Source organism: Cricetulus griseus (assembly GCF_003668045.3).
Source record: "Cricetulus griseus strain 17A/GY chromosome 1 unlocalized genomic scaffold, alternate assembly CriGri-PICRH-1.0 chr1_0, whole genome shotgun sequence".
In the NCBI taxonomy this organism is placed as follows: Eukaryota; Metazoa; Chordata; class Mammalia; order Rodentia; family Cricetidae; genus Cricetulus; species Cricetulus griseus.
Window position 1 is genome coordinate 254,968,438 of NW_023276806.1, and position 26,884 is coordinate 254,995,321.

The window sequence follows — 26,884 nt, forward strand, 5'->3', positions numbered from 1 at the left end:
TAAGTGGTATTCCATTTGCTCCCGAGCCAGGCTACAGCTTGCCAATAAAAGAAACCTTTGTTTTTGCATTTAGTGTGTTGCCTCCTTTTTGGGGTCCTGCGAACTGGGCATAACATTATTGTGTGTGCGTGTGTGTGTGTGTGTGTGTGTGTGTGTGTGTGTGTGTGTGTGTGTGTCTATATATATCATGGTCCCAAGGATTGAATCCAGGGCCTTTAACATAGCAGACAAGTGCCCCGCCACAGGCCCACATCCCAGTCCTACATCTGAAGGCTCTGAGCAGCCTGGTGGACACCAGTGTTTCTGGCTGAGATGTGCGGTTTTTCTGATTGCTGGTAAATTAACTGTACAGTATTACTCAAGTGTCCACTTATGCCCGCTTTGCCAGGTTACTCTTCCCTCCAATGCAGTTGAAATGATTTGTCCTTTTTTTGATGAAAATAAATACTTTATTTTATTATGAGGAGGGACACACATGTGCCTGCCACAGCACACATCTTGAGGTCAGTTGAGGTTAGAGGAAGGCCTGTGGGCATTGGCCCTCTCCCGCCATTACGTGAGTCCTTGGGATCAAACTCAGGTTGTCAGGTTCAGCAGCAGGTACCTAATCTATGGAAGCATCTCACCTGGCCCCAAATTATTATGGAGGAGACTTGGGGGCAGGGATCACTTTGTGGAGTCAGTTCTCTCCATCCATCTTTGTTTTGCGTAGGTTCTGGGACTACACTCAGGTGGCCAGGCTTCCCCACTAAATCATCTCATCCTCCTTTTTATGAATTTGAAAGCCATGTCCATTAATTTGAGCTAGTGATCTCTTCCCAGCTATGTGCACTGTGGATCCTGCTTTGTCTATAGCTCATCCTGTAGCTGTGCTTCTGGAATCTCCTTTGGTAGCAAAGTTTTAAGTGTTAATAAAGTCAAACATATGACTTATGGTTTGTGCCTTTGATGACTTGTAAGAAATCTTCCATCCTGAAATCATACAAAACCTTTTATTATTTTTTTAAAGTGGTTCTCTCTATGTAACCCTGGCTGTCCCAGAGCTCTATGTAGACCAGGCTGGCCTTGAACTCACAGAGATCCACCTGCCTCTGCCTCCCCCTCCTGAGTACTGGGATTAAAGACATGTGCCACCAACGCCCGGCTCGTATAAATGCTTATAACTTTTTTCTAAAGGCTTCATTGTTCAGCTCTTCACATTTAGCCTCTGCTCCATCTGGAATGTATTTTTGTGTAAGACATAAGGTAGGAATCTAATTTTAATTTCCCCCCATATGGGTAGATGATAGCTGTGTCAGCCTTCCCCTGACTGGGAATGTTTGCTCCATCAAACCCCACACCTCCCACACCTCCCACACCTCTCTAAGAGCCACAGTCTGTTTCTCTCTTCCCAGCTCAGTTGCCTCAGCGGGTTTCCCATTCCAAATACAACGGTAAACACTGATAGCTTTGTAGTGAATCTTGGCTTATGGCAGGGTAAGGCCACCCCTTCTCTCCATAGCCTGTTCCCCAAATCCATCTTTAGCTATGTTTTTGTTATTGCTGTTATTTTTGAGACAAGGTCTGGCTATGTAGCCCTGGCTGACAGGGTTGCTAGCCAGGCTGGCTTTGAACTCACAGAGATCCACCTTCCTTTGCCTCCGAGTGCTGGGATTGAAAGTGTGCGCCACATGCCCAACCTCTGGAGTTTTTGTTGTTTTTGCTGTGACTATTGACCCAAAACAAAGTGTCTCCCCACAGGTGGCTTTAAACAACCCCTAAGGAGTAAAGGGAGAGGCTGAAGATGCAATCTTCACCTGTGGCTTCCTGAGCAGGAGGAAGAAAAAGCTGACCCTTAGTGACCACTCATGGAGGCCTGTGGATGGGCGTAAAGCCTCTTGGGGCTCAGAAGATCATGAAGCAGCCCTGCTCTGGAATGGTTATCACCAAGGAGACAAGCCTCGGCCAGGCCTGTGGGGGATATCTGGATGAGGCTGATGAAAGTGGGAAGACCCACCTGAAAGCAGGCGAATCATTCCCTGACCACAAAAAAAGATGTAGAAAGCAATATAAATGTCTGAACATTTCAAAGCATGACTTAAAAAACTGAAGGAGAGGGGTCTGCTGCGACCCAGGGTGCTTAGAGGTTAAGGGTGCCTCTTGCTTTCCCAGAGAAATCAAGCTCAGTTTCCACCACCCAGGCAGGGGGTAAGGGGAGGCTCACAGATGCCTATAACTCCAGATTCAGATGTGACACCCTCTGCTGGCCTCCATGGGCACCTGTATGTATGTGATACACTGTACACACACACACACACACACACACACGCACGCACGCACGCACGCACGCACGCACGCACGCACGCACGCACGCACTCATGCACAGAGTAGAGAGAAGGAAAAAAAGTCAAAGAATAAATAAAGAGGAGGAAGCAGGCTGAGCACCGACAATGACTGCTGCTTGCTCACTGACTGTTGGCTGTAACACAGAGAGCCGTCTCCTGCTCCTGCTGCCAGAACTTTCCCCGCTGTTGTGGAATGTGTCCTTGGCTGGGAGTCCAGCTAACCCTTTGCTCATTTATAAGAGGAAATGAAACTAAGACACCACTTCTCTCCTCAAACATCCCTGGTATAGGGTGCTGGCTTGCTGTGGATGCCTGAGGCAAGGAGAGGTGAGTCTACCATCCTAAGGGCATGGCTCTGGAATGGCCCCCAGGCCTTCAGTGGTAACAGATGTAGAGCAGGAAAGAGGAGCTCAAGTTGTCCTCTCTGGAGCCACTGACAAATTAGGAACTGTCACCTCAAATCTCACAGCAGAGTAAGCTGCACCCATCTTGTCCCCTGTTGCATCTCGAGACTTCTGTTACTTAGGTCCTGCTCCCCTGTCCTAAGCTGGCCCCTGGTCCATCCCTCCACCTAAACCATGATTGACATTGTCTGGCCCCTGGTCCATCCCTCCACCTAAACCATGATTGACATTGTCTGGCCCCTAGTCCATCCCTCCAGCTAAGCCATGATTGACATTGTCTGGCCCCTAGTCCATCCCTCCAGCTAAGCCATGATTGTCACTGTTAGTCACGTGTCTCCCCCAGGACATGCACTAAGTGATCCTGGAGAAAGCAGGGACCAGAGACACAACAGTAAAAACACAAGGATCTGCAATTTACCATTTATTACCTGTGGGACTCAGTATTTGTCCATCTCTAAAATGGAGGAATATGCATAAATAGGGATGTTTTGGCTCTTCATCCACACAGAGGCACGGGGCAGATTATAAGTGTTCCCAACTACATCCTAGACTCAATCTCTCTACCCTCAAGCTTGAGTATAGAGCCTAGCAGTCCTAAGTATCCATTGATACTGGCCCAATAAAAACATCTCAGTCAGCTCTAAGAGTTCCAGTCTGAGAAAACCCTTTGGGTTTTGACAGCTCATGAGAGCCCAACTCTCAGGATGAGTCATAGATATGTTCAAGGAGCATTCAATACAAGTGGACTCTTAGGGGACTATGTAGACTGAAACCCAGACCAAGAGCAAAGGTCCTGTTAAGAGTCATGACCAGAGGTCAAGTGAAACCATTAGCAAAGACCCATGATCCAAGAGCATGACACAGTTGGACTCCCATCAGGGGTAGTAATCACCCAGTCTTTCCCAGTCAAATCTGTGTTTCAGGAGGAGGACACAAGCAGGCTGGGTGAGGCAGGGTCCCCAGGAGCAGGTCCACCCTCATGGCATCCCACTCCCGCCCTGGCCCTGCCTCCCTCAGTCTGAGTGCCTGCCTCACAGGGGTGAGCCGTCAGTCTGCATGGAGTCTTGGGCTGAGGACAGAGGGCATCTTCAGTGGGAGGATCCTGGAAGGTGGATGTGCCGTAGATGGTGCAGTTAGACACAGTCAGCAGAGAGAATGGTGGTCCCTCTAGAACACAGAGGACCCAGATATGCTCTGACAGAGACGTGTGGCTGGCTATGGTAAGGAAGCTCCCTGGTTCTGCTGTGGTTGGAAATGCCTCAGAAGACAGGCCGGTGATGGGCACTGCCCACATCTTAGTATTCTTCCCAGCAGGGTCACCAGAGTTCCTGGAGCAGGATGGTTTTAGAAACAGGAGCCAGGCTGGTGTGGGGAGGAGCTAGGGGTTGGCCAGAGCTCCCCAGTTGACTAAAAGTTCCTGGGGAGCTTACACAATCTGCCTGGGTTTCAAGAGCCACTAAGGAAGGAAGTGGTCACCAAAGGAAGGGAGGCTAGAGTCATTGAGAGACACTGGCCCAGGTCTCTATCCATGTAGACTGCCCTAGTGGCAATGGTCCTCCAGAGGGGAGAGACCAGGGGTCCACGGGCCCTCTCCATTGTACTTTTGGTCATCTTTCTTGAGGAAAGTGTGGCCCCAACAGTCTGGACCATCTATGCTGTAGGAAGTTGCTGCTCTGCTGGGACTCAGCCCTCAGTTCCCAGGCTCCACCTCCAGGGCAGCTGCCTTGGAAGACTGGAGTCGGCTTCTAGAGATGCTAGCATATTCCACAGACAGTTTTGGGTCGGGATGGGAGTTGCTAGAGATGGAGTCCTGAGGGCTCACGTGGTTGAGGTGGATGAGGGAAGCATAGCAGATGGTCTCAGTATCATCACTGGAGAGGATCTGCTGATTGAATCCCTGAGAATCAAAGAAAACAGATGAGTGGTGAAAGAATAGCAGCTGGAGTGACCAGTGGCCAGGACAGGGCAGGAGAACAGGGTCGGAGTTTAAGATGCAGAACACAGGCTGGAGAGGTGGTAGGTGGTTGAGAGTACTGGTTGCTTTTCCAGAGGACGTGGGCTCAATTCCCAGCACCCTCATGGCAGCTCACAATTGTGTGTTAACTCCAGTCCCAGGGGATCTGAGTCCCTTTTCTAACCACCTCAAACACTGCAAGCACATGGTACATATACATTCAGGCAAAACACTCACAAACATAAAAATAAAGAAACCTTTTCTTTACAAAGATATGGGATGTGGCAGTTGCCTTTCCTACCACTGAGCTGAGAAGCACTGGTCTCCCCAGGCTCCTTTTCCAAACTGGAATCAAGCTTCACTCCAAATCCATGAAAGCAAAGACCCTGGGGGTGGGGACTAAGAAGCCATTAATTTGCATATTTTTCAATGTTGGGGACGGAACACAGAGTCTTGCATATGCACAGTAAAGACTACCACTGAGCTACAGCCCCCAGGCCTTGTGTTTTTGATACTGGGTCTCATTATGTTGCCCAGGCTGGCTTGAAATTGGAGGCCATCCTACTTCAGTCTCATAAATGCTGGGATTACTGTCCTAACCACCATACCCTTCAAGAAACTTTTAAACAAGTTCTCTGGGTGAATCCTATGCACATTCAAGATGGAACAGGGTTGAGTTAGCATTATGCAGAGGTCCCAATTAGGTGGCTTTGGAGCCTTTTAATTTTGTGAGTCTTTGGTACCATGAGTCTTGGGTCTGCAAGAGACACAGAGCTACCCAAACCACCTAGTCCTCAAGAGGACTCAGGGAACATGGTTCATCACATTTTCCCACTCTGACTGGACAGCTAGTCTGTAGGCTGGTTGGGGACCTAAGACATAGGAAAGATGGTCTCACATAGAGGTAATGACCAGGATCTGGTCCTACCAACCTCCCCTCTCTTTGTCTAGTCTCTCTCTCTGTCTCTGTCTCTTATCTCTGGCTCTCACTCTTGCTCTCTCTCTCTCTAGTTTGAATTCAGGAACACAAAAAGGAAACATGCAAAAGGTCATGAGGATGAGGACATGAGCAGTCATGAGTGTGTGCCACCACTTAGACGAAATAGAAACTGAATGCAGACCAAAGTTCACAAGGACACGTGTACACCAGAAAGCACAGTTCACAAGGACACATGTACACCAGAAAGCACAGTTCACAAGGACACGTGTGCACCAGAAAGCACGGTTCACAAGGACACGTGTACACTGGAAAGCACAGTTCACAAGGACACGTGTGCACCAAAAAGCACAGTTCACAAGGACACATGTGCACCAGAAAGCTAAGCTTCCCTAGGTCCCAGAGGATAGTGGTTCCTACTTACAGTGGTTTCTTCCTTCTGACCTGGAAAGTCTTCATAGATATGGTGACATTTGTTCTCAACTGTGATGAAACAAGAAAGTTAGTGGGGGAACTTCCCATGTCCTACCCCACCCATTTCCCAAGGTAAAACCAGGCTGGGACCCTGATGGAGGAGAGGCCAGGACTTGGCCAAAGGATGGATTCTGCCTATGGAGCTTCCAAGCACTAAGCACTGAGTGGTGTCCAAGGGTTCTAGGAAGCCTGATGACCAGGCTGCCTGTGTCTGCTCTGCATAAACTCAGTCAATGTCATGGTCAGTTTCAGGTCAGTCACTGTAAATTCCATATGTATTTAAACATCAGGTTTAAATACAGTCTGTCCACCGGTGGGGTTGTGTATAGTAAGAGGTTGGCTTCCTGGTTTCTTGCGTGAAAAGCTCCCACTTGTAATTCTAGCATTGGAGAGGTGGAGAGAGGCTCACCAGTATCACCCAAGGTCCCAGTGAGAGACTGTCTCCAAAGAACAATGTGGACAGTTCCTGAGGAACAACACTCCAGGTTTTCCTCTGGCTTCTATACGTGTGTGCACACACACGTGTATACATATGTCCATGAATATGCACCCCTGCACACTCACAACACACACACACACACACACACACACACACACACACACACACACACACACATTCACACACACACACACACACACCCCTAACTGAGCCTGAGTTCTTACTGTGGGGGCTAACGCTCGGTGGTAGCATTGTGTTTAACATGCCCAGGGCCTCAGTTCTGTCCTTAGTACCACAAATTATTGTGTATACTTTAAAATGTGTATATATAATATTACATGCTATATGATATTGAATTTATATAATAAAATGGTTAATAATGTAAAACAATAAATATATCTGTCCTCTCATAATTACTAATTGGTCTGGTTTTATTCCTGTTGCTGTGACAATATCCTGACACAGGAGAGAGAAGGGTCATGGGCTGACACAGGAAAGAGAAGGGTCATGGGCTGACACAGGAGAGGGCAGGGTCATGTGCTAACCATTACAAGTTACAGTCCATCATTTCAGGAAGTTGAGGCAAGAACTCAAGAGGCTAGACATACCACACACACAACCAAGAAAGAGCAAAGAAAATAACACATCCTGCTTGCTCTCAGCTGGATTTTTGTTCATAACCCCCTGACTAGGGAATGGTTCTGCCTATGTGGGCTAGGTTTACCATATCCACTAACAATCATGATAACCTCTCCTGTGTACATGCTCTCAGACTAACCTGATATAGAGAATTCTTTGTTAAGATTCTCTTCCCAGGTAATTCTACACATGTCAAGTTGACAGTTAAAACACATTCATATCCCTCCTGTGGCAAGAGCAGTTACAAGCCACTCACTCGGCAAAAACATAGGCTATGACATACTATTCTTACCCATAGTCTTCATATTGTACATTAAATCCTTTGACTCGTTCATTCTACATAGTTGCTACTTTATATTTTTTGACCCACATACATCTCTGCACTTCCTCATACTGAGAAAAACAAAATTTAAAAATGATAGCAACATGCACTTCAATATCATCAACCAGAAAGTTCTTTATGTAGATTTCACAAGCCCCTAATCATAAAGTTGAAAAAATCAGGGACTGGAGAGATGGCTCAGTAGTGAAGAACACTGACTGTTCTTCAAGATAACCCTGGTTCCATTCCCAGCACACACGTGGTGGATGACAACTCTCTATGACTCTAGTTCCAAGTGGTCTGATGGGCACCAGACACACACATGATGCCTAAGCGTCCATACACATGAAATAAAATAATAAAAAAATTAAGGTGCTAAAAGCATATGATCCAAAATCCTACCAAAGTTGGGGTGCCTGTAGGTAAGCCAACCTGAAAGTTTAGTGGAACTGGTTCCCCCACCCCCACCCACATCACATGGGGCCACCAGGCCTGCCACCTTGTGAAGGAGAAGGGAGCCCTTGCCCTTCAGGTCAGTTTCCTTGACAGGAAAACAAACCACATGGCTCACCTTTCTGGGCTTTTCCTCGAGCATTCCTGAGGTACAGGACCACAAGGACGACAAGTCCCAGCACCAGCAGGATAGCCACTGCTACACCACCAATGATGACCTTCCACATCCAGTTATCTGGGGGACTTTGGAACAAAGATTCTCAGGGTGAGGATTCAGAGCCCAGAACACTGCCTGCCAGAAAACCTTCCTTCCCCAGACCTGCAATTCCCACAAGTCCACCTACTACCCAGCCTCTTCTGGGGTTCTCTGCTCAGCTGGGCAGGGGCAACTTTAATATGCAGTGGCTAGACCTGCCTTGTAGGTCCTGCAGTCTCCATAATAGGATAATGCTGGTAATATTCTCCTTTTCTGTCTCCTGCCCCTAACTTCCTTTGAGACCCTGAACTTGCCAGTTGCAGCCTCCTTCCTTCAGAGACCTTTGTCCCACCCGACAGCTTTACCTCAGCCCTTCTCTGTGAGATGCAGCCAGCTCCCAGGAGAATTGGGGAACATGACAAACAGCTCTGCCAGCTAAGTGCATTCCCACATGTCCCACTTTGGGTCCAAAGAGGGACCTGAAGGCAGAGACAAGCACACTTGTCGAAGCCTCTGGGGAAGGGGTCTGAGTGACAGGATCATAGAGAAAGATGTGTCTGGCCCATCTCAGATCAGCTGTTTCTGGTTTAGTCTTTAGACAAGGAGTGGTCTACAAGACCCTGGGATCCACTGTCTTCAGGGACGCTGGGTTCAGAAAGAAGTAGATGGCTGGAGCCAAGGGCCTGGGGCCTGGAAGCACATCGGCAGACATGGAAAGATTCCAGATCATGAGATCAGGAACTGCAGGCTTGCCTTTCTCCAGACTCAACACAACTCCCTTACAACAACCCTGCTCACACTGAAGGACGAGAGGAGGGCGGACATAAAGGTGCAGTGCAGTCGCACAAGGGCGCAAGCGGGGTGGGGTGGGGGGCTCCTCTCCAATCAGTGCTCCAGTCCATCCTCACTGCACTCCAGGAGATGGTGGTACTGAATGGAGGACAGCCATGTCCTTCAAGGCCATCTGGTGACAGCTTTAGTGGCTATTTGTACTACTGGCCATGCATGGTCAAGGACACTGTCAAACATCTTAAAAGGCATAAAACAGCCTCTTGTAACAAAGATTTAGCCAGCTGCAAATGTCAAGAGCCTCGGCTGGTGGCACAGGCCCATCACTCAGGAGGATGAGGCAGGAAGACTAAAAGCTCAAGGTTTAATTCACTTAATAGAGTGAATTAAAGATCAGCTTAAGTTATTAAATGAAATCACAGTCACAACATAGAAGGTATAAGACCAAGAGTACAGAACAGTCAGAATTCCTGCTCAGAAAATGTGAGGTCTCAGATTTGGTCTTCATCATAAAAGATAGACAGATGATATTTAGATGGATAGATAGATAGATAGATAGATAGATAGATAGATAGATAGATAGGCAATTGATAGAAAATGGATAGGTAGACAGGAATATAGATGATAGATAGATGGATGATTGCTATATAGATATAAATTGATGATAGATGATAAACAGGAAGATGATAAATAGAAAGATAGATAGATAGATGATAGGTAGATAATAGGTAGACAAATATGGGAATATTACTGTAATCTCATTTTGCAGAAGGGAAAACTGAGGCCTATACAAAATGATCAGAAGTGATCAGCTGACTCTATCCATCCTGTGACAGCTGTGCATCTATCAGGTGACAGTTGGGGAACTATAGTCAGGAGAATGGGAGGAAACACAAGACTCAGAGTCCACTGTACCTGTCAACGACAGGGCTGGTAGCAGAGGCCAGGGCTGTTGTCATCCAGGAAGTCTTGCGTGTGGTTGGAGCTGTAAGAGACCTAATGAGCACAGCATCTGTCTTTTCATGCCCCCAGCACCCCAGTCTCCAGGCCTGGAAGAGGAGGAGCCCACACATGGCCCTGGAGCCAGCCAGGGAGGATGCTGCTCTGCACAGAAAGGTGATGCCCTGCTGTGAATGGGGCTGGAGTCAAGTCCTGAGAAAAGCCGCAGTGCACATGACTGTAAATGAAGCCTCACACGTTCCAGGGCCTCTCCAGCTTCCTGTGTTCTTTCATTCTAAATTTTTATTATTTTTCATTATGTGTCTGTGGTGGTGATAAGTACATGTGAGTGCAGTGCCCACGGAGACCAGAGGTATCATATCCACTGGAGCTTGAGTCACAGGCTGTTGTGAGCCATCTGAAGAGGGGGCTGGGAACTGAACTCAGGTCCTCTGTGAGAGCAGCAAGCACTCTAACCACTGAGCCATTTGTCAAGCCTCCAGTGTTCTTTTAAAAATGTGTGAGTTTATATACATGTGTGTGCATGTTTGTATATATGCAAGTACACATGTGCATGGGTATATGTATATGTGTACTTGTTCATGTGTGTATACATATGTATGTGTACATATGTATGTATGTGTACATTTTCATATATGCATATGCACATGTATGCATGTGTATACATATGTGTACATGTGTGTATACATGTGTGTACATGTGTATATATGTACATATGTGTGCATGCGTATGTGTACATTTTCATATATGCATGTGCACGTGTGTGCATGTGTGTATGCATATGTATACATATGTGTACATGTGTGTATGCATGTGTCTGTGTACGTGTGTGTATATATGTGTATATGTATGTGTGCATGTGTATGTGTACATTTTCATATATGCATGTGCATGTGTGTATGCATATGTATACATATGTGTACATGTGTATATATGTGTATATGTATGTGCGCATGTGTATGTGTATATGTGAGGCTAAAAGGCAATTTTAGATGTCTTTACTCAGGTGTAATCCATTTCATTTTTATTTAATTTAATTTTTGAGAGAGACTGGGTTTCTCACTGACTCGGACCTTGTCAGTGAGTCACAGGGATACTCCTGTCCCCACCTCCCCAGCACTGGGATTGCAAGCATGTGCCTCCATGCCCAGCTCTTTCTTTAATGTGTGTTTGCAAATGGAGCTTGCACACTGTCTCAGGTAAGTTTTCCATATTTGTGATTTTAAAAAACTGTGTCAAAAGCAACTTATGAGAGAGAGAGTCTGTTGTGGCACACAGTTCAGAGTAGAGTCCACCATAGCAAGGAGGCCAAGGCAACAGACGCTGGAAGCCGCTGGCTACAGTGCATCTACAGTCAGGGAGAAGCCATGCATGTACTTAGCTCATTTCCCTGTTATACTGAATGCAAGACCCCGAGCTTAGGGAATGGTGCTGCATACTTTTAGAATGGGGTCTCCCCACCTCAAGCTGAGATACTCCCTCACTGGTATGGCCAGAGTCTTGTCTCCATGGCGATTCGAGGTTCCGCCCCATTGACAGCTAAAGCCACCACTCATGGCAAGCACATTACTGGCTGAGTCATCTCCCCAGGCCTGTGTCCACTATGTTTGAACATGTAAAGGGCACACCTAATGCCTCCCCTACATGGAGTGTGCCTAGGCCAAAGGTTATTTCCTAAAAATAACTCCAGGCATCCATTGAGACATAGGGCTGCCATGCTCTACCGCAGGGGAAGTACTGGGGGTGTCATTCAGTGAGCATGTGAACATGACAGACTAACTCAGAAAGTCTTTCACCACTGCAGGCTTCAGCATGAGATACACAGGAGACTCAAGTCAGCAGCAGCAGCCTCTGGGCCACCTTCCCAGGGCTCAGGGCTTTTCAGTCGTCAAGAGCAGATCCAGAACAAGGGCCAAAATCTGTCAGCCTTCCCCACAAAGTCTCCCGGGAGCCTCTCTGTCTACCTGTCTCCTCCCAATGTCTCTCTCTCTCAGTGCCCCCTCCATTTGATCTGAGGTCTCTCTCTTGTGATGGAGACCACCACCCCTGGAGAGAAGGTTCCTGATGGGATTATAGGCAAAGGACATTCAGGAATGGATGCCTGTGACAGCTGGGGAGGGATGGGGGGGGATAAGGGCCTTCAATAATCAGATTTCTGTCAGCAGCAGCAGAGTTAGGAGTAACAGGTAAGAACGGCCCAGAGACCAGAAAGCCTGGGATCTAGGGTTGGCTCTGCCCTGAATCATCCGGTGGCCTAGGCAGAGGGAGGGGGCTTTCTGCCCTGTGCCCCAGCTTACAGCTACTAGAGGAAGCAGTTCCTAGAGTCCTTTCCAACTCTCGAGCCTGTGACTCAGGAAGGCTGAGAGCCACATAGAAGGGGGATGCTCACCTTTTGACACCACCAGGTGGACGCTTCTGAGAACAGAGATTTTTCTATGACTTTCTAGGATCCCACAGTAATAGAGACCGGAGTTTCTCATCTTCAGTGCAGTCATGGTGACTGTGAAGAAGTTAGATACAGCATGGTCCTGGATGAAGTATCGTGATCGCTGAGCATCTCTGCCTAAACTCGACACTAAGATTTTACAAGTTTCTTCTGGTGCTTGCTGACACCAGATCTTCTCCTTGAAGCGTTGGCTGGGATCATACTTGCAGTCCACAAAAATGGTCTGGCCCTCCACTGTTTGAAGAACCACTGTGCCCTGTGCCCAGGAGCCTGAGAACAGACAAACCCTCCAGGTCAGAGAGCCCCCAGCCTCCACAGCAGGGCTAGGAGATGGGTTCCCTTCTCAGGGAGTGACCCTCTTTCTGTCTATGTTCTGGATATAGCTTAGAGCCAGCCACTGGCCACAACACTCCATGTGTTCTGCCCTCCCAAGCACAGAGTCCCATTTGCTTACACCTCTCAACACCTTCCGTATCTTCTCCCTGGTTCCTTCCCTCTACCCTTGTCCCCTGTCCTCACCTGAGGCCAGGAACACCAATAGGATGGCAGATAACAGGTATGTGGCCTCCCAGGCCATAGGTCCTCTTCTTGAGCTGGGATGAGGAGCAGGGAAGGAGGTAGGGATGCTCTGAGGAGAAGAGACCAGGGCAGGGCAGGATCCGGGCAGCAACCACAGCCGGTGGGGGATGAACTGTTGAGGGAGCAGAGACCTCCGTGGACAAGAGGGAAGCTGATCAAGGCCTGTGTGGCCCTGTGGATCTTCAGCCACAGGCTTTGTGTCTAGGCTCCTGAACTGAACTAGATAAAGGCTCTCAGAGATGCTGTAGTCTCCTGCTTCATAAGACCGGGGTGAGGAAAGCTGAGAAGTCCTAGGAGGAAACCATAGTGAAGTAAGAGTATGCTCATTTCTCCTCAGCACCACCCACAAATCCCCCACTTCCTCTTTAGCATCAAGTTTCTGTTCTCCACCCAAGTCTGGCTCCCACTGACAGCAGGTGACAGTACCAGAGGCCCTCTGGAGACCTGGCTAGAACTCTAAGACCACCTTGCCCTCAGGGGTCAGAACCTTGCTGAGTGGCCCACCTGGGAACCAGAAAGCTCCATGTGGACTCGGGTAGACACTCATTCTGAGGAATGGGAGACCACAAAGCTGGTTATGAAGGAAGAGAGCTCAGGAGAAGGGAAGACAAGGGGCAGCCCCAGGCCCCGTGTTACCCCATATGCCCAGCTTCCCAACACATCACACCCACTGCTAAGCATCATTTGAAAGACTACCCATCAAACACATTTCAAAATTAACTGTCACAGGACAGCAAGGTGGCTCAGCAGGGAAGGACACTTGCCACCAAGACTGATAACCTGAGTTTGAGCTCCGTGACCCACATGGTGGAAGGAAAAAACCAACTCCCAAAAGTTGTCCTCTGACTTCCACGCATGTGAAATATTTAAAGTAAATAAATAAAACTATTATTACATGAGCTACAGAAAAACATCAATAACTACAGGCTGTTCATAGTTAACAGATAAGCAAGGAGAGAATCAAGCATGATGGTACATACTCTAATCCTAGTCCTTGGAGGGTGGAGGCGGGAGGATGTGAGGTCAAGTTCAACCTTGGCTACATAGCAAATTCAGCCAGGGCTCCATGAGATCCTGTCTCAAATAAACAAATAAATAAAAAGAATTTACAAACTACAATAATGGGGAAGCCCCTTTAAATGACAATGCCATGTAGCAGCCAGTATGCCAGGGGACAGGGCTGACCCAGATTAACACAGGACTTGTGAAAGGCTCTGGGGAGGAAAGGGACAGAGTTGTAGACAGTACATGTAGACAGCATGAGGAAGCCCAGGCTACCTTATGAGCTCTGGGAGGTAGAGTGAGCCTTTGACCAAGTTGGCAGAGAGGCGCTAAGCCTTTAGATACCAGTGTCAGTCAGTCTGTGGTAAGGCAGCGTGTCTTGGGAAGGTGTCTTTCACCAGCTAACTGACTAGCTGAGGTGACTTCTGTCTCCTCACCCCTCCCAAGAGGGAGAAAGGAGTCTTCGGATGCTGAGGGCAGATCTGACAGCACCCATCACTGTAAGCAGAGCAAGGCAGGTGTCTGCACCCACACTGTACACAGTTCTGGAGAGGGCACGGTGTGGGGGGAGGGGGGAGGGGGGAAGGCGTGGGAGGTGTCCCATCTCTATGCTGTTAGCTCAGGAAGCTGCTGTGTCTTCAAGGCACATGCATCCCTGGCCTGTCTGATACCCCTGCTGTTTGCCCCTCCCAGCCCCCCCCCACCTATTTTGTTTCTTGGTTCCCTGGAGCACCAGAAAGAAAGGCTAGAAGATGAAGGAGGAAGAGACTGGTCTGGAGTTTTGAGAAAAGAGCCTCAGAATCCGTGCAGGCCACAGGAAGTGAGGAGATGGGTATCTACAGCAACTCCTCAGTTCCCAGCAACTCCTCCCCTACTATGGAGTTCCCAAGGGGGTAGGCATGAGAGTGAACAGCTCTCGTGCATCCATCGCTGGCTTACAGAAACCCCTGGCCTGATCACATGAGTGGGAAATCACTCTCATACTCTCCTGTTTAACCTCTCTTTCACTGAAGTCCTCCATGACTCACTAGCTGTGGCTTGTCCCTGGCCTCTGCAGTCCATATAGCTCCTTCTGGGGCAGCCTTCCCCAGGTTCCAAGGTGCATCGGCCCGTGCTGTCTCTGCATGCACACCCCTAGGACCTCCTGCAGGCCTCACCCATCTCCTGCCCCCAGCCCCTGCCCTGGCTTCATGTAGCACACTCCTCCATGAAGCCTCATCAAGCATCTTGAGCTCCCAGGATCTCCAAGCTCTGCTCCCTGAAGAACTCCAGCATGTCCTGCCACCTGCACCATAGCGTCCGACCCTGCCTGAGGGTCATGTGTGTGAACTACACGATGTCTTCTCTTCCCTCAGTCACTATCAGACTGAGGCAGGAGCTGTCTGACTTCCTTTTCCTGCTGCCCTGCCTCTCTCGATAACTGAGTTGTGCTCATGAATCGACAGACATACACATGGTTTTGCCATAGGAGGTGGTACACAGGAGCCTCAACCTTCTCCATCTTCCTGTCCAGGAAAGGGACAGTGACTGTGGTCACACTCAGATGAAAGGCTGCAATGGGGATTTGAACTCAGGTCTTGATTTCAGTACCACTGTCCTACCATGTACCTTAAAATTCACAGGAGGTCTCACTGAAGAGGCCACTGTAGTGGTCTGAAGGAGATGTCCCCCATAGTCTCAGGTATTTGAACACTTGGCACCCAGGTGGTAGTGCTGTTAGGAGGTGTGGCCTTACTGGAGGAAGTATATCACAGGGAGTGAGTTTTGAGAGCCTAAGACATTACCTTATTCTGAGCTTGTTCTCTCTGCTTCCTGCTTGTGGACCAAAATGTGAGCTTGGAGCATCCTGTTCTAGCCTGCTGCATGCTGCTAGATCAGTAGCCCCAAATGAATCCTTTCTTTTCTAAGTTGCCCTTGTCATGGTGTGTCCTGGACCAGCAGGCTTCAGTGCAGGATCATGAGAGGAAGGACCAGGAATGAGAAAAATGAAGAAGATAGGAAAGATGGAACCAGGAAATCTTGTATAAGCTGATAACTTATGCCCTGCAGATTTTTAAGAAGTACAATATTTTGTATATGGTTTGCAGAGGGGAAATTGGAGAGAGTCAGCAGAAAGTTATCACATACTGGAATGAAGACAGCAGGAAGCTGATCAGGCAATGAAACACAAAACTAACACAGATATCTCACATGTGTTACAGAGAGAACACATAGCGACCTTGGGACTGATGACCACAGCTCGTTGGTGGGGAAGAATTAGGTTCCCAGGGTCTGAAGTCACAGCTTCCCCAAGAACCCAGCCCCAGGCTATTACTGGCTTTGCCCAGCATGGGTCTGGGGTAAGACCAGGAACTACATTCCTTCTCCATACTTCAGGGCCCCAGGGAAACCTAGGACCAGCCAGTCCCTAACAGCAGTGTCTTATCACAGCAACTGAAAAGTAACTAGTATAGCCACCCTCACAGAGCTGCAGTGTGAGCACAGAAGGGGAGGAGACAGGGGAGGTCAAGCAAGTTGATAGAATTAATTCTCAACTTGACACAGCCTAGAGTCTCCTGGAAAGGGTGCCTCAAATAATGGATGATTACCCTGCTCACACTGGCCTGTGGACATGTCTCTGGGGATTGTCATGGTTGTTAGCTGATATAGGAGGGTCCAGTCCACCGTGGGAGACACCATTCCCTTGGCAAGAGGTCCTGCTCTGTATAAGAAAGCTAACAGTCCAGGCCTGTGAGCAGGCAAGCCAGCAGGCTGCATTCCTCTGTGGTCTCTGCTTCAGCCCCTACCTGAGTTCCTGTCTCAACTTCCTTCAAAGGTGGACTGTGACCTAGAGGCATAAGCCAAATAAGCCCTTTCCTCCCTCAGTTGCTTTTGGTCAGAATGGCTGGTTTTTGTTGTTTTTTTTTAAAAGATTTTCCTCACTGGGTGTGTTTGTGTGTATCTCATGTGGCTGAGCTGCCTGAGGAGGACTAGAAAGGGCATCAGATACCTGGAACTGGAGTTACAGGCAGCTATGAGCTGCCCAATGTGGGTGCTGGAAACTGAACCTGAGTCTTGCAGGAGCAATAAGCACGTTAACCATGGGACATCTGTGCAGCCCCTGGTCAGAGTGCTTCAATCACAACAAAGTAGTCAGGTGACACTCACGGAGTCGCACAGTGTTTATGTCATTTCATTGCATCCCCCAAACACTCTTTAGAGGTAGGAATTATTGCCCCCTTTCATAAGAGAGGCAAAACTGAGGCCCTGATAGGGTTCATGGCTTGGTCAGGGTCACACAGGGATCATTGGTTCTTACACTGAGTGCCTGTCCATGTGCTGTCCATAAATCAGGGCTGTCAGGGCCAATGAAGGTGCATGGCCAGGAATGGAGGAGGGACTCTGGGGGTGCTGTGAGTCTGTCTTCCCAGTTGCCCACTAGGGTGGTGGCTCTACACAGATTGCTTGTTAGCCAGAGGTGTGTGTGTGTGTGTGTGTGTGTGTGTGTGTGTGTGTGTGTGTGTGTGTGTCCTTCCTTCTAGAACTTGATTTTTCAGTTGCTCAGCCTGCGTTCTCTCCTCTGTCGTGTTCTATCAGAAGTTACTCTCTTCTGTTCCCAAGTTTACACCTTGGCTCTTTTATCTTTCCAAAGCCATCCTGGAGTACAACCAAGGCCCCAGCTGTGTCACCCTCCTGTGATGTTTGCTGTCCCATTAGGAGGTCCCTGACTCAGGGCTGAGAGTATAGATACTGTATTTGGCTCAGGGATCTTTGAAGCCCTCATGAGCTAGTATGTATCTGTACTAGGGAGACAGTTCATCCCACAGCCCATTGCCCACAACCCACTGCCCACAGCTCACTGCCCACAACCTATAACCCACAGCCATCACTGCTCCTCTCTGGACCAATGATCTAGATAGTAGAGACTGAGTCTGTGGTGTGTGTAGGAAGGAGGTAGCGTCCATAGGCCATTGGACCCCCGGGCTGTGTGTGTCCGTGTGTCTGCCTATCTTTCTAGGCTAGAATCCTCTTTGTCAATGCTCCAAACCTAGTCCTCCATTCACTGATATTTTAAGCAGGGTACCTTCATGTGGTCTTTTTTTCATAAGTGGTCATGTGTTGGCTCTGTGGCCAACCATAGAGTCTGGAAGAGGGGCCCTCTCAAAGGGGCTGCAGACACCTCAAGGTGTAGGCTGTGCCCTCAGTCTCCCTCATGAGCTCATCCCTGTGGCATGGGTGCAAGGACTGGACTGGGGAGTCTACATTCAGCCTTTGCACCCGTCTTGGGAAAGGCTGGCCCTGTAGCTGAAGGTTCTCGTTGTCCCAAGAGGGGCTGGCAGTCAGAAAACAAGAGAAATGTGTAATGTGCAGGATTCCAGGACAGAAGGGACGAGCAGCCACTGTCAGGGCAAATCAGAAGACACACAGCCTTGGTCAGCTCTGGGACCTCCTGCTACCAGTTCTTCTGTGTCCCCAAGTTCTTAGTCACTGTCCCTTCTCATCCAGAACAGGGCTCCAGAGACATTGGCTGCCTCAAGGGCTCATAAGCCTTGGCTCTTGTCTCCAAACATATGGAGATGTTTGTAGGGAGCAGAGGGAAGACAGAGTGGCCCTGAGGGAAGGAAGGCAGCTGTGCTGTCCTCCTGCCCCAGGGCCATTGCCTGGTCTTCAGCTCTCTTCTGGCTTCTGAGGCCACTGGAATCATCTTCCTAGATCACTGACTTATCTTAGACCAAGCAGGCTTCCACAGTGTCTCTGGTCTTTCAGGAAGGTGTATCCAGGGTTTAGCAGAGTTGCTGCCCAAGTTGTAGCCTACAACAAACAGGGAGAGGTAAAGAAGGGTCATGCCCTGCTCTCGGTGCCCCAATGCCCCAGGGTAATCTTTGACCCTCTCTAGCCTCTGCAATATTCCTTCATCCCCTTAAGGGACATGTGGGTCTACCCATGCCTGGCCACCCTCCTTCCCTACTGCATGTCACTGGTCATCTTGCCTGGACACAGGTAGAGGGCTATTTCCCAGCCAAGGACTCAGTGTCACAATCCTTAGAGTAGGGACTCGTATCTTGACTCTGGGAGCCAGGGGGTTACTTGTGGTTATATATTATTTATGGTTTGTTAAAGCTTGCCTGAGGGTTCAGAGAGCAAAGCTAGCCACCAGCCATAGAAGTCAGGCAATGGTGATACACACCTTTAATTCTAGCAGCCATACTAGCAAGCCATAGAGCCAGGCAGTGGTGGCACACACCTTTAATCCCAGGACTCAGGAGATAGGCAGATGGATCTCTCTGAGTTCAAGGCAACCCTGGTCTATACAAAAATGAAGACTAAAAGAGCTCATGCCTTTGATCCCAGAACTTGGGATCACACACCTTTAATCCCAGGGAGGTGGAGACAGGAGAATGTGACTGGGTAGAGAGAGGAATATAAGGAGGAGGAGATAGGAACTCAGAGTCTTTTGCCTCTGAGGATTCAGGAGACAGGATTGGCATTTCAGTTAGGTAAGATCCATTTACTGGCTTGGCTGCTTTGCTTCTCTGATCTTAAGCTTGAAACTTGAACCCCAATGTCTGTCTCTGGGTTTTTATTATCTGTGTCATAGTGACTCAACTTACTTCCCATGTGCCTCTTCTTCCAAAACCCATAGACCATAACCAACACCATAGGTGCCAGAAGGAGTGTCGGCACCACAGCCATCACAGGGAAGTACGTCTCCTGGGACCTGAGGAGGCAGGGCAGGTGAAGAGTAAGCACCAGGTCCCCACAGACCCAGCAGGCAGCCTCACAGCACTCCCTATAGATACATGCATCCTCTCTCTGTGTCTCTCTCTGTCTCTCTCTGTCTCTCTCTGTCTCTCTCTGTCTGTCTCTCTCTCTCTCTCTCTCTCTCTCTCTCTCTCTCTCTCTGTATTAGATGTGGGAAGACGGCAGTGTGTCAACAGGCAGAAGAGAGCACCTTCATCTGACACCTCTCCTCCAGTCCTCATCTCCTCAAGTCCTTTCATCAGTGAAGACAAGGGCATTACAAAATGGCCCTAGAGGACTCGGGACACCAAGATTGTTGCCTCCGTAGTGCCATAGTGACTGAGGACTCCTCTTGCCCCTTTATCTCCTGTCACTAAAGGCAGCACCATCCTTTTGGCTGGAGCCCTTTATGCTGCCCCCTACCAGTGGAGAACAAAAGGTGGCATATCACTGTCCTATCTCCTTGGCCTTGAGTAGGCATCTGCCACAAGATGCCCAGTGAGATGATGTTCTTGCCTGCACAGAAGAGGCTGCCCCAAGCATGGTTTGCCAGCCAACTTCCATTCTCTGTCCCACTTCCACCCTCTTCCCAGTGCTCTGGGTAAAATGCTTGTCTTTATCTCAGTGTCTGGGGGAACTCAAATAAGCACCCACACTTCCCATTTCCCAACCCCTTGCCCTGGCCCTTCCTTCTCCTCTCCACCCATACTCTTGACCTTCATGTCCGTTGTCTTCCATTAGGACCCTTCCCAGTTCTCACAACTCACTGCTGAATAGCAGTGAGCTAGACTGAGTTCACGGGGTGCAATAGGGAGTGCTGAGTGCAGAAGTGGCCTCTTGAGATCTATTGGGCTCTGAGAGCTGGGGCCACACTTGGTAAAATATCACATAACCTGTTGAGGGTTAACTGGTGGCCCATCCCCGTGGTGGACAAGCCACTGCTCAGGTGTCTGGACACAGTGGAGATGGTCACTGGATCAGCAGAGAAGGGTCTCGAATTGCTAGGAGACACGGTCATTGGCTGGGGCTCTGTGCTCCTCCTGGGCTCTATGATGGTGCCACTGGAATCGGTGAAACTGTAACTTGTCACGGGGGTTGGTGCAGTGGTCCCTGAGGCCAAGGTGAGGAGTCCAGATGTGAACACAGTCAAGTCAGGGGTGAAGGGGGCGTGAGGGCCTGACATGGGGACCTTGCCCGTTGTGACAAATCCACTCTTGAGGGTGTTGGTTAGATGCGTGCGAGGAATGTTTCTCTCAGTTGTGAGGGCTAAGGGACCAGAGAGGAAGAAATAATAGATTAAGTCAAAGGCTTGAGTGCCAGGGACAGAATTCACAGCCCCTCAGCTGCGCGGACACTGGGGAGAACCTGCCTCTCCATGACTTTGGGCTTGGTTTCTGAATGCTCTTTCGGAGAGTGGCAGGAAGGAGGAAGTAGATATGTGAGGAAGGAAGACACTAGAACAATCTCTCCAGTCTCCCCTTTCAGGACTATTCTCAGAGCACAGCGTCATCTTTCTTCCTAGCTCCCCAGTCTCTTTCCAGGCTGTTTGTAATCATGAGCAGAGATTTCCTTTTAAAATGACGTGTGTGTGTGTGTGTGTGTGTGTGTGTGTGTGTGTGTGTGTGTGTGTTTGTGTATATGTGCGTGCGTGCGTGTGCATGCCTGTGTGTTTGTGTGTGTGCATATGTGTGTGTGTGTGCGTTTGTGTATATGTGCGTGCGTGTGTGCATGTGCGTGTGTGTGCGTGTGTGTGCATGCCTGTGTGTGTGCATGTGCATGTGTGTGTGTGTGTGTGTGTGTGCCTGTTCGTGCGTGTGTGTGTGTGTGTGTGTGTGTGTGTGTGTGTGTGTGTGTGTGTGTGTGTAGGTTAGGGACAACTTGCAGGAATCAGTTCTGTTATTCCATCATATGGGTCCTGGGGTTTGAACCCAGGTTACCAGGCTTGATGGCAAGTGCTGTTACCCACTGAGCCACCTCACTGCCCCCTTAAGAGATATTTCTATAACGTTATGTTGTATAAAGGTAACTGCTTCATAATTGTCAGATGGGGACTGAGAACTGGGAACAGAGAGGAGCCAAGGGTCCCACATTCAAGAGGAAACTGCAAAGAGCTGTGGTCAGACACCCTCCTCGCTGTACACTCAGACACACGGGAGCAGATCCTGCGCCTCAGACCATCATTCCAACCCTTTACCAGCAACAACAGCAGCAGCGTGGGATCTGGACAGCGTGTGGGAACCACAACCAGAAGTTCCGTCTTGTGAGGAGCCACAGACACAGACACAGACACAGAAACACTCCCAACCCCACTACTAGGCATAGAAAATACACGTTGTTCCTGAGGCCAGTGGTTCCTGTGCAGGGAGGCCTGAGCCGATGTTCTGAGCAATGAAGGCTGAACATCAGTGTAGATGAGAAAGATGCAGGGAGAGGTCAACTCATGGCTTAGACTCCCCCTTAAAGACACCCCAGTAGTCTCTAGTAGCTCTCCGAAAGGGTAGCTGGACAGAGCAAGTTTCAAAGCATCGCAAGAAAGGACTCAGCCAGTAGAGGGCCTCCCATGCCTGCTATCTGACTCACACCACTAATGCCCTTCCCTCATTCCTACTAACCAGTGGTGTGTGCTGGAGAGACCATCAAGAAAGGGTGCAAGAGGAAACCATCCCCACATCCAAAGATGAAGGAGCTGGGCAGGAGAGCAGCTGTTTCCCCAGCCCGTTGTTCTGGGTTACAAGACCTGGTTGCTGGGGTGGAGCACATACTGCTATCAGAGTTGTAATTGGGCTGAGGCTTAAGTACCTTCTTCCATTTTCGTTTATTTATTTGGGGGTGGGCACACACATTCCTGATACGAGTTTGTCGATCAAAGGACAACTCGTGGCAGCCAGTTCTCTCCTGCTACATCTTCTTAGGGATCAAACTCCGACCAATCGGGTTTGGCATCAAGCGTTTTTTGCCACTGAAACACCGGCAAAGCTGAAACCTCCCCAGGATTATGAAGCAGAAAATGGAGATATGGAGGGGGAAGCTCTGTCAGTAATGCTTGCCATGCAAACATAAGGACCTGAGTTCAACTCCCGAAACCCAACCATGGTGCACACGCTTACAACCCATGCTGGGGAGGCAGAGATGGGGAATTCCTGGGGTCACTGGCCTGACAGCCTAACCTACCTGGCAACTTCCAGGTTAGTGACAGACACTGTCTCAAAGAAAATAAGAGAGCAGATGACACCTGAGGTTTTCACTGGCCTCCCTATATACATGCACACACACAGTTGGACTCTCTCTCTCTCTCTCAACACACACACACACACACACACACACACACACACACACACACTGATAAGAGAAATGATGATAGAAAAAGTCCATTTCACTATGGCATCCCTCCAAATGAAGACCCCAGAGTCAGTTTCACCTGCTTCTGGGGTTGACATAGAACCAGAGCAAAGGAATGAGATTTGGCCCCATAGCTGGAAGGGAAAGCTCTCCCTGGTTCTGACCAGGGAGGATGGAGATGACGCTCAGCTCAGAGGAGCAGGGAATGGCAGGTGGTGGGCACTGAGAGGCAGGTGGTAATAGATGAACTCAACTCTGTGCTTTTTTAGATGTTCTGTATATTTTGGGCACAGATGTGCCCAAGTCCCACTTGTCCAAGCCACTATTATTTCCAATCAGGCATCGCCTCCTGATTGGCCTCCTCTCACACCCGTCCACCATTTGTAAGCAGTGATTGTTGCCGTTGGTGGCACATGCCTTTATAATCCCAGCACTCGGGAGGCAGAGGCAGGTGGATCTCTGTGAGTTCTAGACCAGCCTGGTCTACAAGAGCTAGTTCCAAGACAGCCTCCAAAGCCACAGAGAAACCCTGTCTCGAAAAACCAAAAAAAAAAAAAAAAAAAAGAAAGAAAAGAAGGGGCTGAGGACATGGCTCAGTCATGCCTCAAAAGCATGCAAACCTGGGCACCCTGGTGTGTGTGTTTTTAATCTGGGCATCCAGGAACCCACTTGGCATGCTCTAGGGCAGTGAGAAATCCTGTCTTAAAAACAATGTGGACAGCTCCTAAGGAATGACACCTGAGCTTGACCTTTGGTCTTCACATATACACAGTATGCCCTCACATAAGCTACACATACATACACAGAGTGGGGGAGCAAAGGAAGATATAACATGTTTCTCTTCCTGTTACAGTTAGAATTAGACCCATTTCTGTATCATGGAATTGAGGACCGCTTGACTCTACAAGCCAAAACAAAAGCAATGTGTTAGACTGGTGCAGTGCTGCACACCTTTAATCCCAGCCCTCGGCAGGCAGAGGCAGGATCTCTGTGAGCTCAAGGTTAGTCTAGTCGACATAGTGAGTTCTAGACCAGCCAGGGTTACATGTGAGACCCTGTCCCAAAATAAACAAATAAATGCAACCAATTACTATAAATCTTACTGTTCCTTTTCCCTAATCCTCTCTTCCACACCCGGAGTAGACAAGCCATGACAATCCTTTTGCAGGTCGTGTTGTGTCTCACCTCAGGGCCGTTGCTCATAAGGCTGTCCTTGTAGATGCGCTTCTGAGCATGGGCGAGCCCTCCTCCCCGGAGCCCCCTGACACTGAGTAACTAGTCCATCATTGCTTTTTAAGCACATACATTGTGCTATGCCATGATTTGTCTGGCATCCCCACTGGGCAGGACTGTGGCTGGTTTTGTTCATCATTATATTCTCAAAGCCTGTAACAATGTGGGGCACACCCTGAGCTCAGTGAGTACATAACATTCAGATAACTGCCTCTCCTCTGCACAGGGCAAGGCCAGAACCACAGAGTTTGATATCTTTGTAAAAAGGTGACAGGAAGATGTCCACAGTGAAGAACCACTCCTATACTATCCCTCCCACCCCAGCTCTGGGCAGGTCTGCTCACCTGGATATACTTCCAGCAGGAAACCCACCAAGGGGTAGAGATTCCCAGCTGTGTTCCGCATACACCAGTATCTTCCGGAGTCCTGGACTCTGAGGGCCTCCATGGTGATGTGGACCACTTTGGCCTTGGCATCATCCTGCATCGTGTAGCTGGGCCCCTTCACCCAGCTCCTCGTGAAGCTGGGGTCACACTTCTTCCTCCTGACCTTGCACCAAGCCTTGCCCTCTGTGCGGTTCCTGCGGTTCTTGTAGGAGCACTGCACAGACAGAGACTCCCCTTCACGCCGCCACACTCTCTTGTACACGTCCTCATTGGAGGGACCTGGGGAGACAGGACTTGCTGAGCAAGAACTGGAGAGGAAGAAGACATCTTGAAACTGGCAGCTGGGGTGGGGGAAGATGCTGCAGCCACGACTTTTGTGGAGCTCAGCATGAGTTGAAGCAGAGCCCCGCCCTTGTGTCTGAGGAAAGAAGCACAGACCCCACTATCAGCTCACTTCCAGTCTGATGGAGGAGTCCCAGTCCAGTGAGGAAACAACCTTAGCAGGAGAGCTCCACCAGATACAGTCCCCTTGCGTCTGGACATTTTCTGGTCTTCAGGGATGCCCAGTATTTCAGGGAGCCCCAAATCCTGCCTGAGACAGATGTGCAGACACAAACAGGTCACCAAGCAATGGAACCTGCGAGCACAAACTACTGTGGTGATGACATGTCCCATATCTGGGAAAATGATGAAGAATTATTTCCCCCAATAATAATTTTTCCTTCTCCCCCCTTTCTCTCTTCCCTCCCTGCTCTCTCTGCTTTGTTTTGCACCTAGTATTGGAGATCATACTCAGTGCCTCAAGCATGTTGGGCAGGCACTCTACCACTGAGCCACACCCCTGCCCTCTATTGAATAACTTTTAAGTAGCACTCTCCATGGTGCTTAATTTTAAGTATTGTAGTTACATAAAACTCATAGATAAAACATGCTGCATTATTCACTGTTCACCCAATGTTTCAATGTTGCAACTTGACTTTGTCATCTGTAAATGTATTGGGCAAGTCATAGCTATCCCAGGATGCATGGGGCCAGCAGACCACAGGCCAGACATGCCTGGTAGAGTTCTATGCCTTGGAGTAAGGTGTGGCTCATGCCTGTAACAGCATAAGGGAAACTGAGGTAGGAAGATCTAGAGTTTAAGGCTATCCTGGAACACCTAGTAAGTGGAAACAAAACCCTATCTCTAAAGAGAAAAAGAAGCCTGGGGAGATGGTTTATAAAGCCAGCTAAGCGTGAGAGCCTCGATTCAAATCCCAAAACTCATGCAAAATGCCAAGTACCATCACTGTGCACCTGTAACTCCAGTGATGGGCTGGTGGGGGGTGGGGCAAGAGGGTGGACCGGTCTGTACTTGTGTATATAGCACACACACATACAAAGGAGGGAGAGAGAATGAATATAAATGAATATATTTATGTGGTCTGTGTCCATCATAATCCAATCTGTTGAAGAAAGTGAGCGTAGAGCTAGAGGGGGCAGGATGATTCAGGGGACAGAGGGAGGAAGGACAGGGAAGCCACTTGTCACTGTAGCTGAAGCTCTGACTCTTCTTCCCTTGCAAAGTAACAGAACAGAGCAGGTCTCTCAATCTCACCTCCCCAAAGAGCAGCAGAGATGGGGCCACCTGGAGGAAGCCTCTAGGGGGTCCTTGGTTTACTTGTGCCTTCTGTCAAACAGTGAGGGGTGGGTTTGGCAGCCCTCACCATACCCAGAAAGGAACAGGAAGTGGTAAGTGGTTGCCTTGGCAGCCAGGAAGGCAGGAATGGGTGAGCCTCCTGCAGAGACTAGCCTTGAGTAGGAAAAGGCCTTTGAAGATTGGTTCCCTTCAGGTCAAAGCAGGGGGACCGGATATGGCGTCAGCATTCCGAGAAACATGAAATTCAAAGTGTGCCGACATGCTACAAAGACTCACACCACCACCGGTGCGAACTCTCTTGACAAACAAAAGCCAAGCATGTAATTTATGTGAGGAAATTCTCCACACCAAGGAAACTTAGCAGATAAAGACCAATATAGAGGATACAGTTACACCCTCCTGTGAGGCCTGGCGAGGTTCTGCCTGGGGCCAGATATTAGCATGCATGGGACAGTCTCACCGCCTGTGGTAAAGACCCACCAAGTCAGCCCAGCCTTCTTCCCCACACAACACTAAGACAGTGGAGCATGAAAAGGCAATGGGGGACAGACAGGAGGAAGTGGTCTTTCTCTTCCCTCAGCCCCACCTCTCACCTGAGACACAGTCCTGTAGCAACAGCAGCAGGAACATGAGAGGCCATGGCTCCAT

At 49.1% G+C, this 26,884-nt stretch overlaps 2 protein-coding genes across 2 annotated transcripts; both read right to left on the reverse strand.

Moving 5' to 3' along the window:
* Positions 1-4,410: 4,410 nt before the first annotated feature.
* LOC100757541 (natural cytotoxicity triggering receptor 2-like) lies at positions 4,411-12,914 on the reverse strand. The gene is made up of 6 exons (XM_027394523.2): positions 12,857-12,914; positions 12,281-12,607; positions 9,847-9,916; positions 8,065-8,189; positions 6,044-6,102; positions 4,411-4,625 (listed from the first exon to the last, which is right to left on the reverse strand). Exons 1-6 carry the CDS (start codon positions 12,912-12,914, stop codon positions 4,419-4,421), a joined length of 846 nt encoding a protein of 281 aa, XP_027250324.1. The 3' UTR covers positions 4,411-4,418.
* Positions 12,915-17,066: 4,152 nt separating this feature from the next.
* Treml2 (triggering receptor expressed on myeloid cells like 2) lies at positions 17,067-26,884 on the reverse strand. Its single transcript, XM_035451467.1, has 6 exons — positions 26,830-26,884; positions 26,304-26,423; positions 24,556-24,876; positions 20,533-20,905; positions 19,510-19,616; positions 17,067-18,709 (listed from the first exon to the last, which is right to left on the reverse strand). The coding sequence occupies exons 1-6, from the start codon at positions 26,882-26,884 to the stop codon at positions 18,612-18,614; spliced, it is 1,074 nt and encodes a 357-aa protein (XP_035307358.1). The 3' UTR covers positions 17,067-18,611.

Bases quoted from the DNA above. Each gene is read 5' to 3' on its own strand.
- LOC100757541 (XM_027394523.2), bottom strand. From the start codon at position 12,914: ATGGCCTGGGAGGCCACATACCTGTTATCTGCCATCCTATTGGTGTTC. The intron at 12,608-12,856 runs GTGAGGACAGGG...GTCTGTTCTCAG, and splicing joins ATTGGTGTTCCTGGCCTCAG to GCTCCTGGGCACAGGGCACA. The intron at 8,190-9,846 runs GTACAGTGGACT...TTTGTTCCAAAG, and splicing joins ACCAGCCCTGTCGTTGACAG to TCCCCCAGATAACTGGATGT.
- Treml2 (XM_035451467.1), bottom strand. From the start codon at position 26,884: ATGGAGCCATGGCCTCTCATGTTCCTGCTGCTGTTGCTACAGGACTGT. The intron at 20,906-24,555 runs GTGAGCAGACCT...CTGGTCCCTTAG, and splicing joins CCTGCTGGAAGTATATCCAG to CCCTCACAACTGAGAGAAAC. The intron at 18,710-19,509 runs GTAAGTTGAGTC...TGTTTGTTGTAG, and splicing joins GAAGAAGAGGCACATGGGAA to GCTACAACTTGGGCAGCAAC.